This window comes from Boleophthalmus pectinirostris, unplaced genomic scaffold (genome assembly GCF_026225935.1).
Source record: "Boleophthalmus pectinirostris isolate CB_2022bp ecotype Guang Dong unplaced genomic scaffold, ASM2622593v1 HiC_scaffold_23, whole genome shotgun sequence".
Classification (NCBI taxonomy): Eukaryota; Metazoa; Chordata; class Actinopteri; order Gobiiformes; family Gobiidae; genus Boleophthalmus; species Boleophthalmus pectinirostris.
The window spans coordinates 680,656-706,986 of NW_026571207.1; the positions used below are offsets into that span (position 1 = coordinate 680,656).

Sequence of the window (26,331 nt, forward strand, 5' to 3'; positions counted from 1 at the left end):
CCTGGTTTAGTCCTGGTTTAGATCTGATTAAGACCCTGGTTTAGTCCTGGTTTAGTCCTGGTTTAGATCTGATTAAGACCTGGTTTAGTCCTGGTTTAGATCTGATTAAGACCTGGTTTCCTGTTTAGACCTGGACCTGGTTTAGACCTGGTTTAGACCTGGTTTAGACCTGGTTTTAGACCTGGTTTTACCTGGTCCTGGTTTTAGACTGGTTTAGACCTGTTTCCTTTTAGACCTGTTTAGACCTTGTTTAGACCTGGTTTAGACCTTTAGACCTGTTTAGACCTGGTTTTAGTCCTGGTTTAGACCTGGTTTAGTCCTGGTTTAGATCTGATTTAGACCTGGTTTAGACCTGGTTTAGTTCCTGGTTTCCTGGTTTTAGACCTGGTTTAGACCTGGTTAGTCCTAGACTGGTTTTAGTCCTGGTTTAGACCTGGTTTTAGACCTGGTTTAGACCTGGTTTTACTGGACCTGGTTTAGTCCTGGTTTAGTTCTGGTTTAGTCCTGGTTTAGACCTGGTTTAGTCCTGGTTCAGTCCTGGTTTAGTTTAGTCCTGGTTTAGACCTGGTTTAGTCTGGTTTAGACCTGGTTTTAGACCTGTTTTAGTCCTGGTTTAGTTCTGGTTTAGTCCTGGTTTAGATCTGATTAAGACCTGGTTTAGTCCTGGTTTAGATCTGATTAAGACCCTGGTTTAGTCCTGGTTTAGATCTGATTAAGACCTGGTTTAGTCCTGGTTTAGATCTGATTAAGACCTGGTTTTAGTCCTGGTTTAGTCCTGGTTTACACGTGCGCGCGCTGATTGGCCGTTTGATTCCAAACTTTGAAAAAAAAAAAAAAAAAAACATTACGCGGCGCTGACGTCACCAGACGCACGGGGTACAATGCGGAAGTGAGGGATTACAGTTGGCACGGATCGGGCAGCGCTCGCCTCGCCGAGTGTTTACGTCAAAATAACTCAACATTTTTCACACTTTTACGCGCCGAACTACGCGATAAACTCACGATACCGGAGATCCGAACCGGGACACGTATTTTCTGGTGAGTTTTAATGAACGATTTTAATTTTAGAGCGAAAAGTGCAGAGTTTGTTATGGACTACTTATAAACAACAAGTGATTTTAACGATTTCCAGACTCGAAACGCAATGCAGTTCTATAATAATTCGTTTTTTTTAAATTCATTTATTGCATTTAGTTTGTATAATTATAATATTTTAAGTCGAATCCCGGGTTGTTTTGTCGGTGTGTGCAGTTTCACTTTTTGATTCGGATGTTAGTGTTATGACCGCAGACTGTACGGAATATTCTGTACACACTGTTTTTTTATCTTTATTTTATTTATCAATTTTTTTTTATTTGCTCAGATGAAGCAGATTAGTGCAGCAAACGAACTGCAGCCTGAATAAATACAGTTGCATAACACAGGTACAGCTCCGTCCTGAATATTGTGACTGGAACAGACGCGGACTTCGTGTTTAAACTGTAATTATCGGTCAAATAATTTAATATAAATAATGTAAATAATAGTTTCATATTCGCAATAATATGCAACAAATATCATTAAAAAATATATCTAGAAGGAGATTAACCTAGTCCTGGTTTAGATCTGATTTAGACCTGGTTTAGACCTCGTTTAAGTCCTGGTTTAGACCTAGTTTAGACCTCGTTTAAGTCCTGGTTTAGACCTAGTTTAGACCTCGTTTAAGTCCTGGAGCTGGTTTAGACCTGGTTCAGACTTGGTTTTAGACCTGGTTTAATCTGGTTTACTCCTGGTTTTAGACTTTCTTTAGACCAAGTTTAGACCTGGTTTAGACCTAGTTTAGACCTGTTTTGGACTTGGTTTAGACCTTGTTTAATCCTAGTTTAGATCTGGTTTAGACCTGGTTTAGATCTAGTTTAGACCTGGTTTAGACCTTGTTTAGTCTTGGTTTAGTCCTGGTTTAGACCTAATTTAGACCTGGTTCAGTCCTGATTTAGACCTAGTTTAGACCTGGTTCAGTCCTGATTTAGACCTAGTTTAGACTTGGTTTAGTCCTGGTTTAGTCTTGGTTCAGACCTGGTTTAGTCCTGGTTTAGTCTTGGTTTAGACCTGATTTATACCTGGTTTAGTCCTGGTTTAGACTTTCTTTAGACCTGATTTAGTCTTGGTTTAGTCCTGGTTTAGTCCTGAAATTGTTAAATTTTTGGCCCTAGTTTAATCCTGGTTTAGACCGAGTTTAGACCTGAAAAAGACCTGATCAAGACCTGATATAATCCTAGGTTAAACCTGGTTTAGACCTGGTTTCATTCAGTTTTTGGTCATAGTTAAATCCTGGTTTAGACCCAGTAAAGACCCGATTCAGACCTGAAATAGTCCTGGTTTAGATCCAGTTTAGACCTGATGTAGTTCTAGTTTAGCTCTGGTTTAGACCTGGTTTAGTCCTGATATAGTTCCATTTTTTTTATACCAAAACAAAAACCTGAAACTATAAAAACCTGGGCTGTGTGAGTCTTTTTACTGAACAGGTCAGATTAAAAATAGACACACTGGGACATTTCTTGAATAAAAGTGGGACAGAGACACAGGACCAAACTGGGACTGTCCCGTTGTGCTGGAGGATTTTGACCCCAGAAAAATCTATATTTTTTATTAATAAACAACTTGAATTCTACAGAAAAACTTTGAATATTAAAACTGTTTCTGTAAAATTAAAACATATTGACACTGACGATTTAATTTGTGTGGCCGTATCAGATTGTTTGTTTAGACCTGGTTTAGTCCTGGTTTTAGATCTGGTTTAGACCTGGTTTAGACCTGAAATAGTCCTGGTTTTAGACCTGGTTTAGACCTGGTTTAGACCTGGTTTAGACCTGGTTTAGTCCTGGTTTAGTTCTGGTTTAGACCTGGTTTAGACCTGGTTTTAGATCTGGTTTAGACCTGGTTTAGACCTGAAATAGTCCTGGTTTAGACCTGGTTTAGTCCTGGTTTAGTTTAGACCTGGTTTAGACCTGGTTTAGTCCTGGTTTTAGATCTGGTTTAGACCTTGTCCTGTTTAGACCTGAAATAGTCCTTGGTTTAGACCTGGTTTATCCTGGTTTAGTTCTGGTTTAGTCCTGGTTTAGTTCCTGGTTTAGACCTGGTTTAGTCCTGGTTTAGACCCTGGTTTAGTCCTTTAGTTTTAGACCTGGTTTAGTCCTGGTTTTAGTCCTGAAATAGTCCTGGTTTAGACCTGGTTTAGTCCTAGTTTAGACCTGGTTTAGACCTTGTTTAGTCCTGGTTTAGGCCCTGGTTTAGTCCTGGTTTAGACCCAGTAAAGACCTGATTCAGACCTGGTTTAATCTGGACTAAACCAGGACTGAACCAGGTCTAAACCAGGACTGAACCAGGTCTAAACCAGGTCTAAACCAGGACTAAAAGACTAACGAAAACACAACTCCAGTTTTTGAGTTTTTGAGACTAAAAAACGACAAAACCGAGACCAGAAAAGTAAGAGTAAAAGAAAGTTTATTTTTATTTTTACTTTTAGTCGAGGTCTGATCTCTGACAAGGCCGATAAAACCCTGACCGATCCTGAAACGCAGTTCGCTCGTTAAAAACCTCGTTAAAGTGGTTGGAGTTTTCTGCGTTTGTTGCTGCGAGTTTCAAAGTGCAGCAGAAACTCGAGCGACGTCGTTTCCTGTTATTGTCCCGTTTTTACCCGGACTCGTCTTGAGTGAGAATCACGTGGAGGAAACGACAAGAAGTTAAAAAAAAAAAAATCACTCAAAATAAAACAAATATCGAAACTGGAGCCTCATTTTCGATTCTTTAAAAAAATAAAATAAAAATCATGTTTACAGGAAAGAAATCGACTTTTACAACGAGTATAAAAGCACAGAGAACGTGGACCTGGTTTAGACCTGGTTTAGTCCTGGTTTAGAACTGGTTTTGTCCTGGTTTAGAACTGGTTTTGTCCTGGTTTAGATCTGGTTTTAGTTCTGGTTTAGATCTGGTTTTAGTTCTGGTTTAGTTCTGGTTTAGTCCTGGTTTTAGTTCTGGTTTAGATCTGGTTTTAGTCCTGGTTTAATTCTGGTTTAGACCTGGTTTAGTCCTGTTTTAGACCTGGTTTAGACCTGATTTAGACCTGGTTTTGAGCTGGTTTAGAACTGGTTTAGTCCTGGTTTAGACCTGGTTTAGACCTGGTTTAGACCTGGTTTAGTCCTGGTTTAGTCCTGGTTTAGACCTGGTTTAGACCTGATTTAGACCTGGTTTTGAGCTGGTTTAGACCTGGTTTTGAGCTGGTTTAGAACTGGTTTAGTCCTGGTTTAGACCTGGTTTAGTCCTGGTTTAGACCTGGTTTAGACCTGGTTTAGACCTGGTTTAGACCTGGTTTAGACCTGGTTTTAGTCCTGGTTTAGTCCTGGTTTAGACCTGGTTTAGTCCTGGTTTAGTCCTGGTTTTAGACCTGGTTTAGACTTGGTTTTAGTCCTGGTTTAGACCTGTTTAGACCTGGTTTTGAGCTGGTTTAGACCTGGTTTAGTCCTGGTTTTAGTCCTGGTTTAGACCTGGTTTTAGTCCTGGTTTAGCCCTGGTTTAGTCCTGGTTTAGACCTGGTTTTACCTGGTTTAGTTTAGACCTGGTTTTAGTCCTGGTTTAGACCTGGTTTAGTCCTGGTTTAGTCCTGGTTTAGACCTGGTTTTAGTCCTGGTTTAGACCTGGTTAGTCCTGGTTTAGTCCTGGTTTAGACCTGGTTTAGTCCTGGTTTAGACCTGGTTTAGTCCTGGTTTAGTCCTGGTTTAGACCTGGTTTAGTCTGGTTTAACCTGGTTTAGTCCTGGTTTAGTCCTGGTTTAGTCCTGGTTTAGACCTGGTTTTAGTCCTGGTTTAGACCTGGTTTAGTCCTGGTTTAGTCCTGGTTTAGACCTGTTTAGTCCTGGTTTAGTCCTGGTTAGTCCTGGTTTAGACCTGGTTTAGTCCTGTTTAGACCTGTTTAGTCCTGGTTTAGTTCTGGTTTAGACACAGATATATTGACACATGGAAATAGAAAATAAATTTCTTCTTTTTAATGTGGAAAAATCTCAGGATCTTGTTTAAAAAAAGAGGATTTTTAATCATAATAATTTGATTTGTATTTTATATTTCAGAGTTTGTGTTGAGCTCAGAGTTTGTCCCTCGGCTCTGAAATGGACTTTTACATTTTCGTGTCTAAACTCATTTCTGTGGCCTGAACTCAAATCTCAAATCTGTCGTGTTTCAGGTGCAGGTGCGGTCCTGTCGTTACCATGGAGACGCAGTAGAGGCCCCGGCATGGACGCGGTCGCAGTCACAGGTGAGTCAGGTGATGTCAGGTGATGTCAGGTGATGTCAGGTGTCGTCAGGTGCTGTCAGGTGACGTCAGGTGTGTCAGGTGTCAGTGTGTCAGGTGTGTCAGTGTGTGTCAGGTGACGTCAGGTGATGTCAGGTGACGTCAGGTGACGTCAGGTGACGTCAGGTGACGTCAGGTGACGTCACGTCAGGTGATGTCAGGTGGTCAGGTGATGTCAGGTGATGTCAGGTGTGTGTCAGGTGATGTCAGGTGACGTCGTCATGTCAGGTGACGTCAGGTGACGTCAGGTGATGTCAGGTGATGTCAGGTGATGTCAGGTGATGTCAGGTGTCAGTCAGGTGATGTCAGGTGTGTCAGGTGATGTCAGGTGATGTCAGGTGATGTCATGTCAGGTGACGTCATGTCAGTGTCAGTGACGTCAGGTGCTGTCAGGTGTCAGGTGCTGTCAGGTGATGTCAGGTGATGTCAGGTGATGTCAGGTGACGTCAGGTGCTGTCAGGTGATGTCAGGTGCTGTCAGGTGACGTCAGGTGATGTCAGGTGATGTCAGGTGATGTCAGGTGTGTCAGGTGATGTCAGGTGATGTCAGGTGACGTCAGGTGATGTCAGGTGATGTCAGGTGATGTCAGGTGATGTCAGGTGATGTCAGGTGATGTCAGGTGACGTCAGGTGCTGTCAGGTGCTGCAGTGAGACAGTTTTATGTCTCGGGGGACACTTCCCGAATCGAGACAAACACAAAACGACGTCACAAACAAAGTTCAAAGTTCAAAGCTCTGAAAAACACACAGGAAATGAACACTTGGTGGCAGTTAAAGGTGCACTGCGGAACATTCAGGCCCCCGGTGTTCCACAATATTGTATTAAACTTGCACAAAGACGCATTTATTCGATGACGTGTGATTTTATTGATCAAAAATATCTTTAAAAACATCAATTCTTACTGTGAGTGGAGTCGCCTCTCCACGGATCTGACCTGTAAATTGCCCGGGTGGCGTCTCCTGTTTGTTGCCATGGAGATTATAAAGTTAAATGCCATAATTTGGAGGAAATATTAGAGATTTAAAAAAACCTCAGTACTACACAACTCAGTACTACACAACTCAGTACTACACAACTCAGTACTACACAACTCAGTACTACACAACTCAGTACTACACAACTTAGTACTACACAACTCAGTACTACACAACTCAGTACTACACAACTCAGTACTACACAACTCAGTACTACACAACTCAGTACTACACAACTCAGTACTACACAACTCAGTACTACACAACTCAGTACTACACAACTCAGTACTACACAACTCAGTACTACACAACTCAGTACTACACAACTCAGTACTACACAACTTAGTACTACACAACTCAGTACTACAACAGTACTACACAACTTAGTACTACACAACTCAGTACTACACAACTCAGTACTACACAACTCAGTACTACACAACTCAGTACTACACAACTCAGTACTACACAACTCAGTACTACACAACTCAGTACTACACAACTCAGTACTACACAACTAACTCAGTACTACACAACTAGTACTACACAACTCAGTACTAACACAACTTCAGTACTACTCAGTACTACACAACTCAGTACTACACAACTCAGTACTACAACAACTCAGTACTACACAACTTAGTACTACACAACTCAGTACTACACAGCTCAGTACTACACAACTCAGTACTACACAACTTAGTACTACAGAACTCAGTACTACACAACTCAGTACTACAGAACTCAGTACTACAGAACTCAGTACTACAGAACTCAGTACTACACAACTCAGTACTACAACAGTACTTAGTACTACACTCAACTACTACACAACTCAGTACTACACAACTCAGTACACAACTCAGTACTACACAACTCAGTACTACACAACTCAGTACTACACAACTTCAGTACTACAACTCAGTACTACTCAGTACTACACAACTCAGTACTACACAACTCAGTACTACACAACTCAGTACTACACAACTTAGTACTACACAACTCAGTACTACACAACTCAGTACTACACAACTCAGTACTACACAACTCAGTACTACACAACTCAGTACTACAGAACTTAGTACTACACAACAGTAGTAACTTAGTACTCAGTACTACAGTACTACAGAACTATACACAACTCAGTACTACAGAACTCAGTACTACACAACTCAGTACTACACAACTCAGTACTACAACAACTCAGTACTACACAACTCAGTAACTACACAACAGTACTCAGTACTACACAGTACTCAGACTACAACAACTCAGTACTACACAACTCAGTACTACAGAACTCAGTACTACACAACTTAGTACTACACAACTCAGTACTACACAACTTAGTACTACACAACTCAGTACTACACAACTCAGTACTACACAACTTAGTACTACACAACTTCAGTACTACACAACTCAGTACTACACAACTCAGTACTACAGAAGCTCAGTACTACAGAGCTCAGTACTACAGAGCTCAGTACTACAGAGCTCAGTACTACAGAGCTCAGTACTACAGAGCTCAGTACTACAGAGCTCAGTACTACAGAGCTCAGTACTACAGAGCTCAGTACAGTACTACAGTACTCTGTGTGTGCGTCGACTGTCTCTGATCTTGATCTTGTCAAATGATGAAAATTCAGCTGCAGATTTGTTGGCAAATGTAAATATGTCATAATTATTCAAATATAAATACTTCATATAAATATTATTTTTAACTGAAAAAAAATCAACAAAATACAAGATGTCGACGTGTTATAATTTGACAAAAAGTCATTTAAAACAAACACAGTCAGAGACAGTGACCTGGTCAAGGCGTCGTGGGAACAGTTCATCAGTGATCTGTGTCCCGACTCCTGTGATGATTAATGGATGAATATTTTTGGACACAGATGATTCAGAAATTCGCAGAAGTTGCCAAATCCTTTATAACGGCGTGACCTTTCAATTGACCCCTGTGACCTCAAATGACCTCGGATCATCACCAAACTTTTTTTTGTGGCATCGGGCACGAGGGGCTGTGGGCCGGAGTCGGTCCGCGGGCCATAGTTTGAGGACCCCTGATGTACAGTACGAATAAATACACCAGATACTTTCACTTTAAAGATCACTGAAGTATAATTGAACACAAAGGTTTATTTATTTACTGCGTTCAGACTCTGAGCCAAGAACACGACAAAAAGAAGGAGACAAAAGGATTTTAAAATAAATTCATACATATATTTATGAACTAAATCTGGTTCAGTCCCTGGTTTAGTCCTGGTTCAGTCCTGGTTTAGTTCCACAAACAAAACACACACGCACGAAAACTTATTTTAGGCTCATGACTCAAAGACAGAGAACAGGAAGTGACAAATATGATCAAAGGGACATTTTGAGTTCAGTATTTGTCACATATTTATTCACATGATGAAGGAGAAACTCAAATGACGTCATTTTCTACACATTTTTCACAGAAGAGTATGAATAGAGGTTCTAGATTGTTCTGATGCCCCTCCGCTACGGAAGCCGAGAGGGGTCACAACAAACGCAAACGCCGCAACAAATACAAATGCGACGGCGCGACAAAAAGCCACAACAAACCAAAAAAAGCCACAACGGAAATGACCGCGGGACTCTATTTTAATGCAAATGCCACAACACATTAAAAAGCCACAACACATGAAAAAGACGCAACACATTAAAAAGCCACAACACATCAAAAAGAACAACATTAAAAAAGCCACAACACAAACGCAAATAGCCGCAACACATTAAAAAGCCACAACACATTAAAAAGCCACAACACATCAAAAAGCCAAAGCAGAAGTGACTCTATTTTCCGATGGACCGATCAAGCGGCAAGTGAAGAAGAAGAACTACAACGTGAAACAAATAATGATAAAACAATAAATTACTTTTACTTACGTTTCCAACTTCCCCGTTCCTTTACTTTTCACGTTGTAGTTCTTCTTCTTCACTTGCCGCTTGATCGGTCCGTCGGAAAATAGAGTCCCTTCCGTTGTGGCTTTTTAATGTGTTGCAGCTTTTTGATGTGTTCTGGCATTTGCGTTTGTGTTGTGGCTTTTTAATGAGTTGTGGCTTTTTGATGTGTTGTGGCTTTTTGATGTGTTGTGGCTTTTTAATGTGTTGTGGCTTTTTGATGTGTTGTGGCTTTTTAATGTGTTGTAGCTTTTTTAATGTGTTGTGGCTTTTTAATGTGTTGCGGCTTTTTAATGTGTTGCGGCTTTTTAATGTGTTGTGGCTTTTTGGTGTGTTGCGGCTTTTTGTTGTGTTGTGGCTTTTTAATGTGTTGCGGCTTTTTGGTGTGTTGTGGCTTTTTAATGTGTTGTGACTTTTGAATGTGTTGTGGCTTTTGAATTTGTGTTGTGGCGTTTGTGTTGTGGCGTTTGTATTGCGGCGTTTACATTAAAATTTCCGTTCATTTCCTTTGTGGCTTTTTTTTGTGTATCGTGGCTTTTTTTTGGTTTGTTGTGGCTTTTTTTGGTGTATTGTGGCTTTTTTTTTGGTTTGTTCTGGCTTTTATTTGGTGTATTGTGGCTTTTATTTGGTTTGTTGTGGCTTTTTTTGGTGTATTGTGGCTTTTTTTTGGGTTTGTTGTGGATTTTTTTGGTATATTGTGGCTTTTTTTTTGTTTGTTGTGGCTTTTTTGGTGTATTGTGGCTTTTATAAAAATTGTGGCTTTTTTGGTGTATCATGGCTTTTTTTTGTTTGTTGTGGCTTTTTTTTGGTGTATCGTGGCTTTTTTTTGGTTTGTTGTGGCTTTATTTGGTGTATTGTGGCTTTTTTGGTGTATTGTGGCTTTTATTTGGTTTGTTGTGGCTTTTTTGGTGTATTGTGGCTTTTTTTGGTGTATTGTGGCTTTTTTTTTGTGGCTTTTTTGGTGTATTGTGGCTTTTAAAAAAATTGTTGTGGCTTTTTTTGGTGTATCGTGGCTTTTTTTGTTTTTGTGGCTTTTTTGGTGTATTGTGGCTTTAAAAAAATTGTTGTGGCTTTTTTTGGTGTATCGTGGCTTTTTTTGGTTTGTTGTGGCTTTTTTTGGTGTATCGTGGCTTATTTTTTGGTTTGTTGTGGCTTTATTTGGTGTATATGGCTTTTTTTTGTTGTGGCTTTTTTTTTTTTTTTTGTTTGTTGTGGCTTTATTTGGTGTATCGTGGCTTTTTTTGTTGTGTTGTGGCTTTTTGTTGTGTCGTCGCATTTGTATTTGTTGCGGCGTTTGCGTTTTGTCGCGGCGTTTGCGTTTGTTGTGACCCCTCTCGTCTTCCGTACTCCTCCTCCACAGCGCCCCCCGGCCCCTCGTTGGCGCCGTCCCCGCTGCCCCTGTCGCCCGCCGTGCCGCCGTCGGTGCAGTTCTCCTTCACGCTGCTGTACGCGCTGCTCTACGGCGCCCTCTTCCTGTGGGCGTACGCGCAGCTCTGGCTCCTCCTGCTGCGGCGACACAAACGCTGGAGCTTCCAGAGCGGCTTCCTGTTCCTGTGCCTCCTGTGGGCCGCGCTCCGCACCACGCTCTTCTGCTTCTACTTCAGGAACGCCGTCCAGGCCAACCACCTGCCGGTAAGACGGGCGAACGACAGGTGAGAACGACAGGTGAAAGAGACAGGTGAAAGCTAAAGTGTGTGTGTGTGTGTGTGTTTCCTGCAGGTGGCGCTGTACTGGCTCCTCTACTGTTTCCCCGTCTGTCTCCAGTTCTTCACTTTCAGCCTCATCAGCCTCTACTTCACCCAGGTACCACTCAAGACCTGGTTTAGTTCTGGTTTAATCCTGGTCTGGTCCTGGTTTAGTCCTGGTTCAGTCCTGTTCAGGTTTAGTCTGGTTCAGTCCTGGTTTACTGGTTAGTCCTGGTTTAGTCCTGGTTTAGTCCTGGTTTAGTCCTGGTTTAGTCCTGGTTTAGTCCTGGTTTAGTCCTGGTTTAGTTTAGTCCTGGTTTAGACCTGGTTTCTGGTTTAGTTCTGGTTTAATCCCTGGTCTGGTCCTGGTTTAGTCCTGGTTCAGTCCTGGTTTAGTCCTGGTTTAGTCCTGGTTCAGTCCTGGTTTAGTCCTGGTTTAGTCCTGGTTTGTTTAGTCCTGGTTCAGTCCTGGTTTAGTCCTGGTTTAGTCCTGTTTTAGTCCTGGTTTAGTCCTGGTTCAGTCCTGGTTCAGTCCTGGTTCAGTCCTGGTTTAGTCCTGGTTTAGATCAGTTTGGTCCAGAATAGAGACACTGGGACGTTTCTTGTATAAATTGGGACAAATCAGTGTTTTTTGTATAAATCTGTGGGGACAGAGACTCAGACTCGGACTCGGACTCGGACCTGGGACTGTCCCGGGTCCAGAGGGACTGTCCCGGGTCCAGAGGGACTGTCCCGGGTCCAGAGGGACTGTCCCGGGTCCAGAGGGGCGTCTGGTCTGGACTCACATTTAAAAACTCAAAAAGTTTCTGTTCTGAAAATAGAAAAGAATCCTACTTTCCCAAAATGCACTGCGGTCTGTGTCTGAGTCTAGATCCAGAGTCTGGACCGAGCAGAGTCTGGACCGAACAGAGTCTGGACTAAACAGAGTCTGGACTAAACAGAGTCTGGACTAAACAGAGTCTGGACTGAACAGAGTCTGGACCGAACAGAGTCTGGACTAAACAGAGTCTGGACCGAACAGAGTCTGAACAGAGTCTGGACCGAACAGAGTCTGGACCGAACAGAGTCTGGACCGAACAGAGTCTGGACTAAACAGAGTCTGGACTAAACAGAGTCTGGACGAACAGAGTCTGGACCCAACAGAGTCTGGACTAAACAGAGTCTGGACCAAACAGAGTCTGGACCGAACAGAGTCTGGACCGAACAGAGTCTGGACCGAACAGAGTCTGGACTAAACAGAGTCTGGACCAGCGCCAAAAGAAACTCAAAACAAAAATGAAACAAAGATTTATGATAAAACACATGACACGAGTCACCTGCTCATGTGACAGAAACCAGGACTAAACCAGAACTAAACCAGAACTAAACCAGAACTAAACCAGGACTAAACCAGGAACTAAACCAGAACTAAACCAGGACTAAACCAGAACTAAACCAGAGAACTAAACCAGGATTAAACCAGAACTAAACCAGGATTAAACCAGAACTAAACCAGGATTAAACCAGAACTAAACCAGGACTAAACCAGCTCTAAACCAGGACTAAACCAGGACTATATCAGGCTATTTCAGGTCTAAACCTGATCTAAACTAGGGCTAAAATTAGGACTAAATCAGTTCCAAACCAGGTCTAAACCAGGTTTAAACTAGGTCTAAACCAAATCGAAACCATGACTAAACTTAGGCTAAACTTGGGCTAAAATTAGGACTATATCAGGTCTATATCAGGTCTAAACCAGGACTAAACAAGATCTAAACTAGGACTAAAATTAGGACTGTATCAGTTCTAAACCAGGTCTAAACCAGCTTTAAACTTGGGCTAAACCAGGACTAAAACAAGTCTATTTCAGGTCTAAACCAGAATTAAATTAGGACTAAACTTGGGCTAAAATTAGGACTATATCAGGTCTAAACCAGGTCTAAACCAGGTCTAAACCAGGACTAAACCAGGTCTAAACCAGGTCTAAACCAGGTCTAAACCAGGACTAAACCAGGTCTAAACCAGGTCTAAACCAGGTCTAAACCAGGTCTAGTCCAGGTCAAAAGCTGTGCACACAGACGTACAGAACAGCCTCCTTCAGCTCGGAGTTTCCAGCTCAGGTCCTGACCAAGACTAGACCAAGACTAGACCAAAACTAGACCAGAATAGACCGAGACTAGACCAAGACTAGACCAAGATCTGGACCTGGTCCCAGAGACGCTGAAGGACGCCTCAGATGTTTTAACCCTTTTTTGTTTTTCTGTCTCAGGTTCTTCTCAAAGTTCGGGAGATTTGTCACTTTGAAGTGACCAGAGCTCTGTGAGTCGCCGCTTCTGTTTTTACCTCTTAAAGAAACTTTTTAAATCTGTGTCGTTCATTTGTTTGTTTTTCAAAATAAAACCAAAAATAAGAAAATGAAAAAAAAAAGTATTTTCTTCATAATTTGTCTCCAAAACCAAAATGAAAAAACAGATAAAGATTTGTTTTTTCAGTTTCTGATTTTGTGTTTTAATGAAAAATGGAAAAACGGATAACGAACTGAACCAGGACTAAACCAGGACTGAGACCAGAACAAGACCGGGACTGAGACCAGAACAAGACCGGGACTGAGACCAGAACGACTGAGACCGGGACTGAACAAGACCAGAGACAAGACCAGAGACTGAGACCAGAGACTGAGACCGAGACTGAGACCGGAACAAGACCGGGACTGAGACCGGACAGACCGAGACCGAGGACTGAGACCAAGACCCAGACTGAGACCAGACGGGACTGAGACCAGACAAGAGACCGAGACTGAGACTGAGACCAGGACCAGAGTGGGACTGAGACCGAGACCAGACCAGGACCACACCGGGACCAGACTGGAACCAGACCGGGACTGAGACCGAGACCAGACCAGGACCAGGCAGGGACCAGACCAGGACTGAGTCCGAGACCAGACCGAGACCAGACTGGGACCAGACTGGAGACCAGACCGGGACTGAGACCAGGACCAGGACCAGGCAGGGACCAGACCAGGACTGAGACCGAGACCAGACCAAGGACGGGACCAGACTGGAACCAGACTGAGACCGAGACCAGAGACCAGACTGGAACCAGACCGGGACCAGACCGAGACTGAGACTGAGACCGAGACCAAGACCGAGACTGAGACCGAGACCAAGACTGAGTCCAAGACTAGACCCAGACCAGAGGCTCAGAGCCCACAGCAGGGCCGGAGCTCGAAGCTGAGGCTCGAACCCCGCGCAGGCTCGGAGTCAAAGCTCGGAGTCCGGTCTAGTACTCTGGTCCCGGTCTGGTCCCGGTCTGGTCCCGCTCTGGTCCCGCTCTGGTCCCGGTCTGGTCCCGCTCTGGTCCCGCTCTGTCCTGGTCCTGGTCCTGGTTCAGTCCGTACACGGTGCAAAAGTTCGGCATCGCAGTCACGAGAGTCACGTAAACGAGAAACTGTCGTTATCTGTTTTTTCCATTTTTCATTTAAACACAAAATCAGAAAATCATTTCTTATTTTTGGTTTTATTTTGAAAAAAAACGAACGAACGACACAGATTTTTTGCCTCGTCGTGTGTTTATCTGTAAAAATAAAATCAATAAATCAGATGAACTCTTCTTCTTCTTCTTCTTCTTCTTCTTCTTCTTCTTCTTCTTCTTCTTCTTCTTCTTCTGGTGGTGTCTGCAGGTGTCTGATGCGCTGGTTCTTCTGGCTCCTCTGCCTCGTCTTCTTCTGCGTGAACGTGGTGTGTGCGACGCTCGAGGACCGAGACGGGTCCAGTCCTCAGACCTGGACTCTGGTCCTGGTCCGGGTCCTGATCAACGACGGCCTGTTCATCGTCAACGCCGTCATCCTGTCGTCCGTCCTGATGCTGCTGACGCGGCACTCGCACTGCACCAGGCCCTACCTCCTCAGCAAGGTATGTGTCCTACATCCTAACTCCTACCTCCTACTCGCACTGCACCAGGCCCTACCTCCTCAGCAAGGTATGTGTCTACTCCTCTCCTACTCCTACTCCTACTCGCACTCTACCTCAGCAAGGTATGTGTCCTACTCCTAACTCCTACCTCCTACTCGCACTGCACCAGGCCCTACCTCCTCAGCAAGGTATGTGTCCTACATCCTAACTCCTTACCTCCGCACTGCACCAGGCCCTACCTCCTCAGCAAGGTATGTGTCCTACCTCCTAACTCCTACCTCCTACCTCCTACTCGCACTGCACCAGGCCCTACCTCCTCAGCAAGGTATGTGTCCTACTCCTAACTCCTAACTCCTACCTCCTACTCGCACTGCACCAGGCCCTACCTCCTCAGCAAGGTATGTGTCCTACCTCCTAACTCCTAACTCCTACCTCCTACTCGCACTGCACCAGGCCCTACCTCCTCAGCAAGGTATGTGTCCTACCTCCTAACTCCTAACTCCTACCTCCTACTCGCACTGCACCAGGCCCTACCTCCTCAGCAAGGTATGTGTCCTACATCCTAACTCCTAACTCCTACCTCCTACTCGCACTGCACCAGGCCCTACCTCCTCAGCAAGGTATGTGTCCTACATCCTAACTCCTACCTCCTACTCGCACTGCACCAGGCCCTACCTCCTCAGCAAGGTATGTGTCTACCTCCTAACTCCTACCTCCTACTCCTACTCGCACTGCACCAGCCCTACCTCCTCAGCTAATGTTCCTACCTCCTAACTCCTAACTCCTACCTCCTACTCGCACTGCACCAGGCCCTACCTCCTCAGCAAGGTATGTGTCCTACATCCTAACTCCTACCTCCTACTCGCACTGCACCAGGCCCTACCTCCTCAGCAAGGTATGTGTCCTACATCCTAACTCCTACCTCCTACCTCCTACTCGCACTGCACCAGGCCCTACCTCCTCAGCAAGGTATGACTCCTACCTCCTAACTCCTAACTCCTACCTCCTACTCGCACTGCACCAGACCCTACCTCCTCAGCAAGGTACGACTCCTACCTCCTAACTCCTAACTCCTACCGCCTACACCCTACCCTGTACTTCCTACCTCCTACTCCCTACCGTCTACCTCCTACTCCCTGCCTCCTACCTCCTACTCCCTACCTCCTACCCCTTACTCCCTACCCCCTACTTCCTACCCCTACTTCCTACCCCTTACTCCCTATCTCCTACACCCTACCCCTTACTACCTACCTCCTACTCCCTACCTCCTACTTTGTACCCCCTACCTCCTACTTGCACTGCACCAAACCCTACCTCCTACTACTCCCTACATTCTACCTTCTATCTCCTACTTCATACTCCCTGCCTCCTACTCCTCCCCTACTCTCCTACTTGCTCTACTCCCTTACTCCCTACCCCCTACTCCCTACCTACCTCTCTACCCCTACTCTCTACCTCTTACTCCCTACCTCCTACTCCCTAGACCCTATCTCCTACACCCTACTCCCTACCCAATACCCCCTACACCCTACTCCCTGCTCTCTACTCCCTATCTCCTACACCCTATCCCCTACCTCCTACCCCCTACTCCCTACACCCTACACCCTACACCCTACTCCCTACACCCTACTCCCTACCTCTTACTCCCTACCCACTACTTCCTACTCCCTACCCCCTATCTCCTACACCCTATCCCCTACCCCCTACTCCCTACACCCTACTCCCTATCTCCTACTCCCTACTTCCTACCTACCTTCTACTTCCTACTCCCTACCCCTACCCCCTTCTTCCTTCCCCCTACCCCCTACTCCCTACCTCCTACTCTCTACCCCCTATCTCCTACCTCCTACCCCCTACCTCCTACCCTACTCTCTACTACCTCTATCCCTCCCTACTCTCACTGCACCAGCCCGTACCTCCACCTGTGTGTTTCTCATGTGTGTTGTGTGTGTGTGTGTGTGTGTGTGTGTGTGTGTGTGTGTGTTTGTCGTGTGTGTGTGTGTTGTGTGTCGTGTGTGTGTGTGTGTGTGTGTGTCTCCTCAGGGCACGAGTGTGTGTCGGACGGCGGCTCTGGGTGCAGCTGTGATTCTCCTCTTCACCAGCAGGGCGTGTTATAACCTCACCGCCCTGAGCCTGAGGAGCAGCCGAGTGGAGGACTTCAACTTCGACTGGTACAACGTCTCCGACCAGGTCACACAGGATTAGTAGTAGTAGTAGTAGTAGTAGTAGTAGTAGTAGTAGTATTTGCAGTAGTATTTGCAGTAGTGTGATTGTGTGGTGTTATTCTCAGGCTGACCTGCAGAGGGAGCTGGGGGATCGGGAGTTTTTGGCGTTCGGGGCGATTCTCTTCATCTGGGAACTTTTGCCCATGAGTCTGCTCATGCTCATCTTCAGGATACGCCGCCCCCCGCAGGAGGTCAGCGGTACTGCACGTGTACATGAAAGACTAAACACGAAACACGAAACATAAACACGAAACATGAAACATAAACATGAAACATGAAACATAAACATGAAACACATGAAACATAAACATGAAACATAAACACGAAACAACACAAAAACAAAACACAAAACATGAAACATGAAACATAAACACGAAACATAAACACGAAACAACACAAAACAACAAAAACATGAAACATGAAACATAAACATGAAACATAAACACGAAACAACACAAAACACAAACAACAAAACAAACATGAAACATAAACATGAAACAACACAAAAACAAAACACACAATATGAAACATGAAACACAAACACGAAACACAAACACAAAACAACACAAAAATAAAACACAAAACATGAAACAAACACGAAACATAAACACGAAACAACACAAAAAAACAAAACACAAAAACATAAAAACACGAAAAACATAAACACAAACAAAACAAAACACGAACAAAAACACGAAACATGAAACATAAACACGAAACAACACAAAAACAAAACACACAATATGAAACATGAAACACAAATATGAAACACAAACACAAAACAACACAAAAATAAAACACGAAACATAAACACGAAACATAAACACGAAACATGAACACGAAACATAAACACAAAACAACACAAAAACAAAACACGAAACATAAACACGAAACATGAAACAACACAAAAACAAAACAAGACACTAAACGCAAACATGAAACACAAAACACAAAAACAATACACAAACACGAAACACAAAAACAAACAAAAAAAACAAACAAAAACACAAAACACAAACACAAAAATGAAAACAAAACACGAACAAAACACAAACACGAAACAGACACAAAAAAACATGAAACACAAACACAAAACAAAACACGAACAAAAACACGAAACACAAAAATAAAAACAAAACACGAAACAAAACACGAACAGAAACACAAGACACAAACATGAAACACACACACAAAAAAAACATGAAACGCAAACATGAACAAAAACACGAAACACAAAAAACGAACAAAAACACGAAACACAAACATGAAACACACAAAAAAAACATGAAACACAAACATGAACAAAAACACGAAATACAAAAAACGAACAAAAACACGAAACACAAACATGAAACACACAAAAAAAACATGAAACACAGACACAAAACAAAACATGAACAAAAACACGAAACACAAAAATAAAAACAAAACAAAAAAAACACGAAACACAAAAATAAAAACAAAACACAAACAAAAACACGAAACAAATCACGAACAGAAACATGAGACACAAACACGAAACAAAAAAGACGCAAACACTAAATGCAAACACGAAACACAAACACAAAACATGGAACAAGGAACACGGACAATGGAACATGAAACACAAAAACAAAACACGAAAAACAAACACGAAACACAAAACTCATGTCTTCTCTCCTCTTCTTCTCTCCTCTTCTTCTCTCTCTTCTTCTTCTTCTCTCTTCTTCTTCTTCTTCTTCTTCTTCTTTCTCTCTTCTTCTTCTTCTTCTTCTTTCTTCTTCTTCTTCTTCTTCTTCTTCTTCTTCTTCTTCTCTCTTCTTCTTCTTCTCTCTTCTCTCTTCTTCTTCTTCTTCTTCTTCTTCTTCTTCTTCTTCTTCTTCTTCTTCTTCTTCTTCTTCTTCTTCTTCTTCTTCTTCTCTTCTTCTTCTTCTTCTTCTTCTTCTTCTTCTTCTCTCTCTCTCAGAGAGCCGTGGTGATAAACACGTCTCCTCTTCCTCGGCCGTATTTCTTCGATGATCCTCAGGCCGGAGACGAAGACGCACCACTGCCCTGGACCAGAACCAACTCCCAACAGTCTCTACAGGCCAGGTACTAAACCAGGACTAAACCAGGTCTAAACCAGGACTAAACCAGGTCTAAACCAGGACTAAAACCAGGACTAAACCAGGTCTAAACCAGGACTAAACCCAGACTAAACCAGGACTAAACCAGGACGAAACCAGGACTAAACCAGGTCTAAACCAGGTCTAAACCAGGACTAAACCAGGACTAAACCAGGCCTAAACCAGGTCTAAACCAGGTTTAAACCAGGACTAAACCAGGTCTAAACCAGGACTAAACCAGGACTAAACCAGGACTAAACCAGGACTAAACCATTAAACCAGGTCTAAACCAGGACTAAAACAGGACTAAACCAGGTCTAAACCAGGACTAAAACCAGGACTAAACCAGGACTAAAACAGGACTAAACCAGGACTAAACCAGGTCTGAATCTGTTCTTTCAGTCCGGTGGCTTCGTCTCCACGGAGACACTCCGCCCGTTTACTCTCGCACTGCGGGACATTTCAGGAAAAGCTGTCGCGTGTCCATGGAGACGGGAAAGTTCCACGGTGCGGCTTTAATCTTTCTTGTTTCTGTGTTTTTGTGTTTTTCAGTTGGTTCGGCTCGGAGACGACGCCGCTTCTTTTCGCCGCGCAGCGCTCCGACCAAAACGACCAGCACCACTCGCTCTACTCCACGCCACAGAATACATGAAGTACTCAGGAAATACTACTACTACTACTACTACTACTACTGCTACTGCTACTACTACTGCTACTGCTACTGCGGGGTGCTAGACCAGAGGATACTGACCAAGTTACCGTATTTACCAGCGTTTTTTAGTTTTTTTCTATTTTCCGAAACAAACGGAACAGTTTTACTCAAATCTCTTAAAATGTTGCACAATTTTGAGAAATCTGACAAGTTTTTTTTTTTTTTTTTTTTTTTTACACCAGATGCCCTCCCGCCGCAAACTCCGGTCTCTGGAGTGAACGGTGGGGGCGTCGAGCGCAGCAAAAACTGGAGTGTTAAAATATCTCAGAGTTGTTTTTAACTCAGAAAGTGTTATTTTTAACTATTTGAAAGTTAAACACGGGGTTGGAGTTTAGGGTTATTTTCCAGAGTTGATGTGGTTGAAGTTCCACTGTGTTGTGAAGTGTTGATTTAACACTTCCTCTAGTGTTAATTCAACTTCCTTTAGTGTTAATTCAACTTCCTCTAGTGTTAATTCAACTTCCTTTAGTGTTAATTCAACTTCCTCTAGTGTTAATTCAACTTCCATTAATGTTAATTCAACTTCCTCTAGTGTTAATTCAACTTCCTCTAGAGTTAATTCAACTTCCTCTAGAGTTAATTCAACTTCCTCTAGAGTGTTAATTCAACTTCCTCTAGTGTTAATTCAACTTCCTTCTAGTGTTAATTCAACTTCCTCTGTTAATTCAACTTCCTCTAGAGTTAATTCAACTTCCTCTAGTTAATTCAACTTTAATTTCAGAGTTAATTCACTTCCTCTAGAGTTAATTCAACTTCCTCTAGAGTTAATTCAACTTCCTCTAGTTAATTCAACTTCCTCTATGTAATTTGTTAATTCAACTTCCTCTAGTGTTAATTCAACTTCCATTAATGTTAATTCAACTTCCATTAATGTTAATTCAACTTCCTCTAGTGTTAATTTGGCTCCTCCCTCCCTCCACTTCAAACTCCCGTGAGACCAGTTTGAACCAGTTTTGTTAATAATTTCATCTTAAATTAACTCAAATAAAGTGTAAAAATAAAACACTTCTCTTTGGGCGGCGTCTCGTCGGTGAAAACTCGGTGTGTACAGTTCGTCTGCTACGACTCGTGTGTGTATGTGTGTGTGTGTGTGTGTGTGTGTGTGTGTGTGTGTGTGTGTGTGTGTGTGTGTGTGTGTGTGTGTCTGTGTGTGTGTGTGTGTGTGTGTCTGTGTGTGTGTATGTGTGTGTGTGTGTCTGTGTGTGTGTGTGTGTGTGTACGACACACCTGTGTGACGAGTGCTTGACCTGTACTTCTTGTCAGTGTGAGGTAGGTGTTTGTTCCGAGCTGCCGCCCGCAGGAAAAATGTGCAGGAACATTTCCTCCGTAGAGACTCAGCGTTCGTTTACCCACTGAATCTGTGTGTCAATAGTTTTTCAATATAAAACCAAAAATAAGAAAACGAAAAAACAACAGTTTTCTTCATTATTTGTCTCCAAAACCAAAATGAAAAAACGGATAATGATTTGTTTTTTCAGTTTTTGATTTTGTGTTTAAATGAAAAAATAAAAAAATGGCCGTGTCCAGTTTATGTGACTTCAGTGACTGTGATGCTGGACTTTTGCACCGCGTACAGAGGGACTGACCAGGTCCGGACCAGAGCGGGACCGGGACCAGAGCGGGACCAGAGCGGGACCAGAGCGGGACTAGAGCGGGACCAGAGCTTTGACTCTGAGCTTTGACTCTGAGCTTTGACTCTGAGCCTCCGCAGGGTCTGAGCTTCAGCTTTGAGTTCCGGTCCTGCCTTGGGCTCTGATGGACCGTGACTGATGGACCAGACCAGAGACCGTGATCTCCGGTCTGGTCCCGGTCTGGTCCCGGTCGGTCTCAGGGTGCTTTCACACAAACAGTAGTTGGTGCGCACCAAACGGACAGCAGGTCCAAACGGACAGCAGGTCCAAACGGACAGCAGGTCCAAACGGACTATTCCAACCAGCGGGAGCAGCTGTGGTTCTGTCGGGCTCAGAGGAGCTGGAGCGGGGAGTGAAGTCAGGAGCCTCGACCTGAGAAGAACTTTACCCGGGAAAGAACCAAATGGACGACGAATGGTCAAAACAATAAAACCAACCAACCTGGACTCACGCTTCTGTCCAGACGCTGCTCCACCTCAGAACCAGTCGTGGTTCTTGAGTGTGGAGGACCAGAGCCGCTCGTCCAGACCTGGAGTCCACAGAACATCTCACTTTCCCCACACGGAACCAGAGCACAGAGGAACTGCTCAGACCACTGGTCCTGCTCTCAATCCTGGTCTGGTCCCGGTCTGGTCCTGGTCTGGTCCCGGACCTGGATCAGTCCTGGTTCAGTCTGTACCAGGTGCAAAATTCTGGCATCTCAGTCACTGAAGTCACGTCAACGGGAAATGGTCGTGATCCATTTTTTTCCATTTTTCATTTAAACACAAAAACTGAAAAAACGAATCTCATCTGTTTTTTTATTTTGGTTTTGGAGACAAATAATGAAGAAAACTGTTGTTTTTTCATTTTCTTATTTTTGGTTTTATATTGAAAAACGAATGAACGAGCGACACACAGGTTGAGCTGGAGTCTTGTCTTGTCACTCGTGAGGACTTGACTAAAATGATCCGTGACTCGTGGGACCTGTTTGTGACGGAGACTTTAAGGGTTAAACAGGAACTTTGGTCCAGTTTTACTTCATGAATATTTCCAAAAATGTTAAATTAACTCTAGAACAGACTGGACTCATAGAAACTCTGAGAACATGTTCAGTTTGACTCTGTGAGAGTTGATTTTAACACTCCACTTGTTGCTGTGAGGTTTTTTTTGCCCGGGGACTGAACAAAACCCTGAACCTCTGAGAAACTGTTTCACCACTGCACAATTTTTACTGTTTTAGTTTTTTTCTTTTACTTCAGTTTTGCACAGAGACGAGAATCGACCCGACGACCCTCCTGCTGGAGGAGATCCACCTGTCAGTCATTAGTTTTTCAAAATAAAACCAAAAATAAGAAAACGAAAAAAAAAAAAAAAAACAACAACAACAACAACTATATTCTTCATTATTTGTCTCCCAAACCAAAATGAAAAAAAAAACTGATAATGATTTGATTTTTTTCAGTTTTCAATTTTGTGTTTAAATGAAAAAAAAAAACAACAACAAAAAAACGGATAACGGACTGAACCAGGACTAAACCAGGACTAAACCAGGACTGAACCAGGACTGAACCAGGACTGAACCGGGACTAAACCAGGACTGAACCAGGACAGAACCAGGACTAAACCGGGACTGAACCAGGACTAAACCAGGACTGAACCAGGACTGAACCGGGATTAAACCGGGACTGAACCGGGACTAAACCGGGACTAAACCAGGACTAAACCAGGGATAAACTATTTTTTTGTCCCAGTCTAAGTCCCGGTCTGGTCCCAGTCTCAGTCCTGGTTCAGTCCGTTATCCATTTTTTTTTTTCCATTTTTCATTTAAACCTAAAATAAAAAACTGAGAAAATCAAATCATTATCTGTTTTTTTTTTTTTTTCATTTTGATTTCGGAGACAAATAATGAAGAAAAATCATCTTTTTTTTTTTTTTTTTTTCCAGTTTCTTATTTTTGGTTTTATTTTGAAAAACGACTGAACCAACGACACAGATTCTTGACTTTCAAACACTGAACCAAAAACACGATGTTTAAATTTTTATGTTGCTGCAAAAATTTGACTCTTTCTAACATTTTTTTTCTTTTCCGAATCCTCGGCCGCGTCACTTTTACACCAAAAACCTGCCACAGTTTTTGAACCAGCACCTTAAAAATCGAAAGGGAAACGAAAATACGAGAACTGAAGCGTTTGTGTCGAGTATTTTGTGAAATTCTGTATTTTTATTTTTCTGTTTTTGTGATTTTCTCTGATCTGACGTCGTTTCCTCGTCACAAACTCAGACCTGGAGTTTTTTTTGTTTTGTTTTGTTTCATTCACTCGTTTAACTCACGAACTCTGAACATTTAAACTGGAAAAAAAACAAACAAACAAACAAACAAACAAACGCTCTGTTCCACTTTGTGATGTCATGTGGTGGTACAGGAAGTGCTCCGTTGTGTTTAGTCCTGGTTTAGTTCAGTTTTAGTTCTGGTAAAACAGAAATAAACCAGGACTAAACCTGGTCTAAAACTGGACTAAACCAGGACTGAATTAGGACTAAAACAGGACTGAACCAGGTCTAAACCAGGAAAACCAACTAAAAACTGGAAAACGACTGGACTGGATAAACCAGGTCTAAAAACTAAACCAGGACTAAAACCTAAACCAGGACTAAAACAGGACTAAAACAGGACTCTAAACCAGGACTAAAAACAGGACTAAACCAGGACTAAAACTGGACTAAACCAGGTAAACTAAAACTGGACTAAACAGGTCTAAAAACTGGACTAAACAGACTACTAAAACTGGACTAAACCAGGTCTAAAAACTGGAACTAAAACAGGACTAAAACTGGACTAAACCAGGACTAAAACTGGACTAAACCAAGGACTAAAACCAGTCTAAAACTGGACTAAAACTGGACTAAACCAGGACTAAAACTGGACTAAACAGGTCTAAAACTGGACTACTAAACCAGGACTAAAACTGACTAAACCAGGACTAAAACTGGACTAAACCAGGACTAAAAACTAAACCAGGACTAAACAGTCTAAAGGACTACTGGACTGAACTAAAACTAAAACCAGGTCTAAAACTGGACTAAACCAGGACTAAACCAGGTCTAAACTAGGACTAAAACTGGACCAAACCAGGACTAAACCAGGACTTGAACTTAAAGATAAAAGGAGCTGTTCATTTATAAAACGAACCACTTCATGATGTCACAGGGTGGATCAGAGCGTTTGGAGCTTTAGACCGACGAATAATCAAGAATAAAGAGTCACTCAAACAAACAAAAACAAAAAAAAAAAAACAAACGCAAAAGTGTGAGGGGAAAACTCGGGATTGAACTGTTTGTGTAACTTATTTTGTTAAAAGTTTGTACTGATTTGTTGAGTTGTTTTGTTGTTTTTTTGTGTTTTTGGGAACAAGACAAGGTTTTTGTTTACAGCTCTGATCACAAACGTTCCACTTATTAAAAAAAAAAAAAGAAAAATCAACCAAACAAATGATTTTCAACTCAGTTCTTAAATGATGTTATATATTTTATTTTTGTCTTTTATTTATTCATTTTTTTGTCTGTTTGTTTAGTCTTTAGAAACTAAAGGGACGCATTTTAAGACTAAACCAGAACTAAACCAGGACGAAACCAGAACTAAACCAGGACTAAACCAGGACTTATATTTTTTCATTTAGTCTGTAAATGTTTAAATATTTGGAGGTTTTCATTTCTGATCACAAACTGTTTTTTTTTTTTTCCTGTATAAAACTTTAATTTATTTCATTTTATCTCCAAACTTGTCTAAAGTTTCACATTCCTAAAAATATTTTTACAAAACCAAAGATATTTTTCTAAATATTTGTTCTTCCACTTCTCTTCATTTATTAAAATTTTTAATAAAATTGAATGAGTAAAATATGAATGTTTCTGTTCTTTTTGTTTATCATGAGGAACCAGGACTAAACCAGGTCTAAATCAAGACTGAACCAGGTCTAAATCAGGACTGAACCAGGACTAAAACAGGTCTAAACCAGGGACTGAACCAGGGACTAAACCAGATCCTAAATCAGGTCTGCAATAGGTTTAGTACCCATTTCAAGACTAAACTAGGTCTAAACAAAGTACTAAACCAAGTTTGAACCAGGTCAAATCCCAATAATAATAATAATAATAATAATAATACATTTTATTTATATTGCGCTTTACATAAAATAATCTCAAAGTGCTACAGGTAAAAACAATGAGTAAAAAGGTGCATCAGAAACAGTGGATCAAGCTAAAACCAGTGCAGGAATTTATAAGATAAAACAAGAATAAAATACAATCCCAGGACTAAATCAGGTACTAAACCAGGTCGGAATCAGGACTGTACTGGGACTAAACCAGGACTAAACCAGGTCTAAACTCGATATTAATCCAGGACTCAATCAGGACTAAACTTGGTCTGAACTAGGTACTAACTCAGGATAAAACCAGGTCTCAACCAGAACTAAACCAGGTCTATACCAGGACTAAACCAGGTCTAAACCAGGACTAAGCCAAACCAGGTCTAAATCAGGTCTAAACCAGGATTAAATCAGGTCTAAACCAGGAGTAAACCAGGTCCTAAACCAGGTCTAAACTCGATATTAATCCAGTACTCAATCAGGACTAAACTTGGTCTGAACTAAGTACTAACTCAGGACTAAACCAGGTCTAAACCAGGACTAAACCAGAACTAAACCAGGACTAACCCAGGTCTAAACCAGGACTAAACCAGGACTAAACCAGGTCTATCTGTGGTCTGTAATAGCAGCAGGAGACTTGTGTTTTTGAGACGTTCTTGTCGTATTTACAGACGTTTTTATTAAAACTCTTTTTACATTATTTACATGAATCACATGAACATCGTCCACAGAAACTCAAACTCAACA

The 26,331-nt window shown here is 42.3% G+C and overlaps 1 protein-coding gene and 1 long non-coding RNA gene across 3 annotated transcripts; both read left to right on the plus strand.

Annotated features, from left to right (window-relative positions):
• The first annotated feature begins 654 nt into the window (after nt 1-654).
• On the plus strand, nt 655-20,436 carry gpr137 (G protein-coupled receptor 137). Its single transcript, XM_055159566.1, has 10 exons — nt 655-1,038; nt 5,215-5,286; nt 10,588-10,859; nt 10,947-11,030; nt 13,161-13,210; nt 14,571-14,802; nt 16,846-16,992; nt 17,093-17,218; nt 18,973-19,097; nt 19,664-20,436. The coding sequence occupies exons 2-10, from the start codon at nt 5,265-5,267 to the stop codon at nt 19,761-19,763; spliced, it is 1,158 nt and encodes a 385-aa protein (XP_055015541.1). The 5' UTR covers nt 655-1,038; nt 5,215-5,264; the 3' UTR covers nt 19,764-20,436.
• A 3,703-nt stretch (nt 20,437-24,139) lies between these two features.
• LOC129410711 (uncharacterized) lies at nt 24,140-25,336 on the plus strand. 2 transcript variants are annotated; one of them, XR_008633000.1, is made up of 2 exons: nt 24,140-24,165; nt 24,504-25,336. It is a non-coding gene; the product is annotated as an uncharacterized LOC129410711 (long non-coding RNA). The 2 variants fall into 2 exon arrangements; XR_008633001.1 differs by lacking the exon at nt 24,140-24,165 and adding an exon at nt 24,215-24,235.
• The last annotated feature ends 995 nt before the right edge of the window (nt 25,337-26,331 follow it).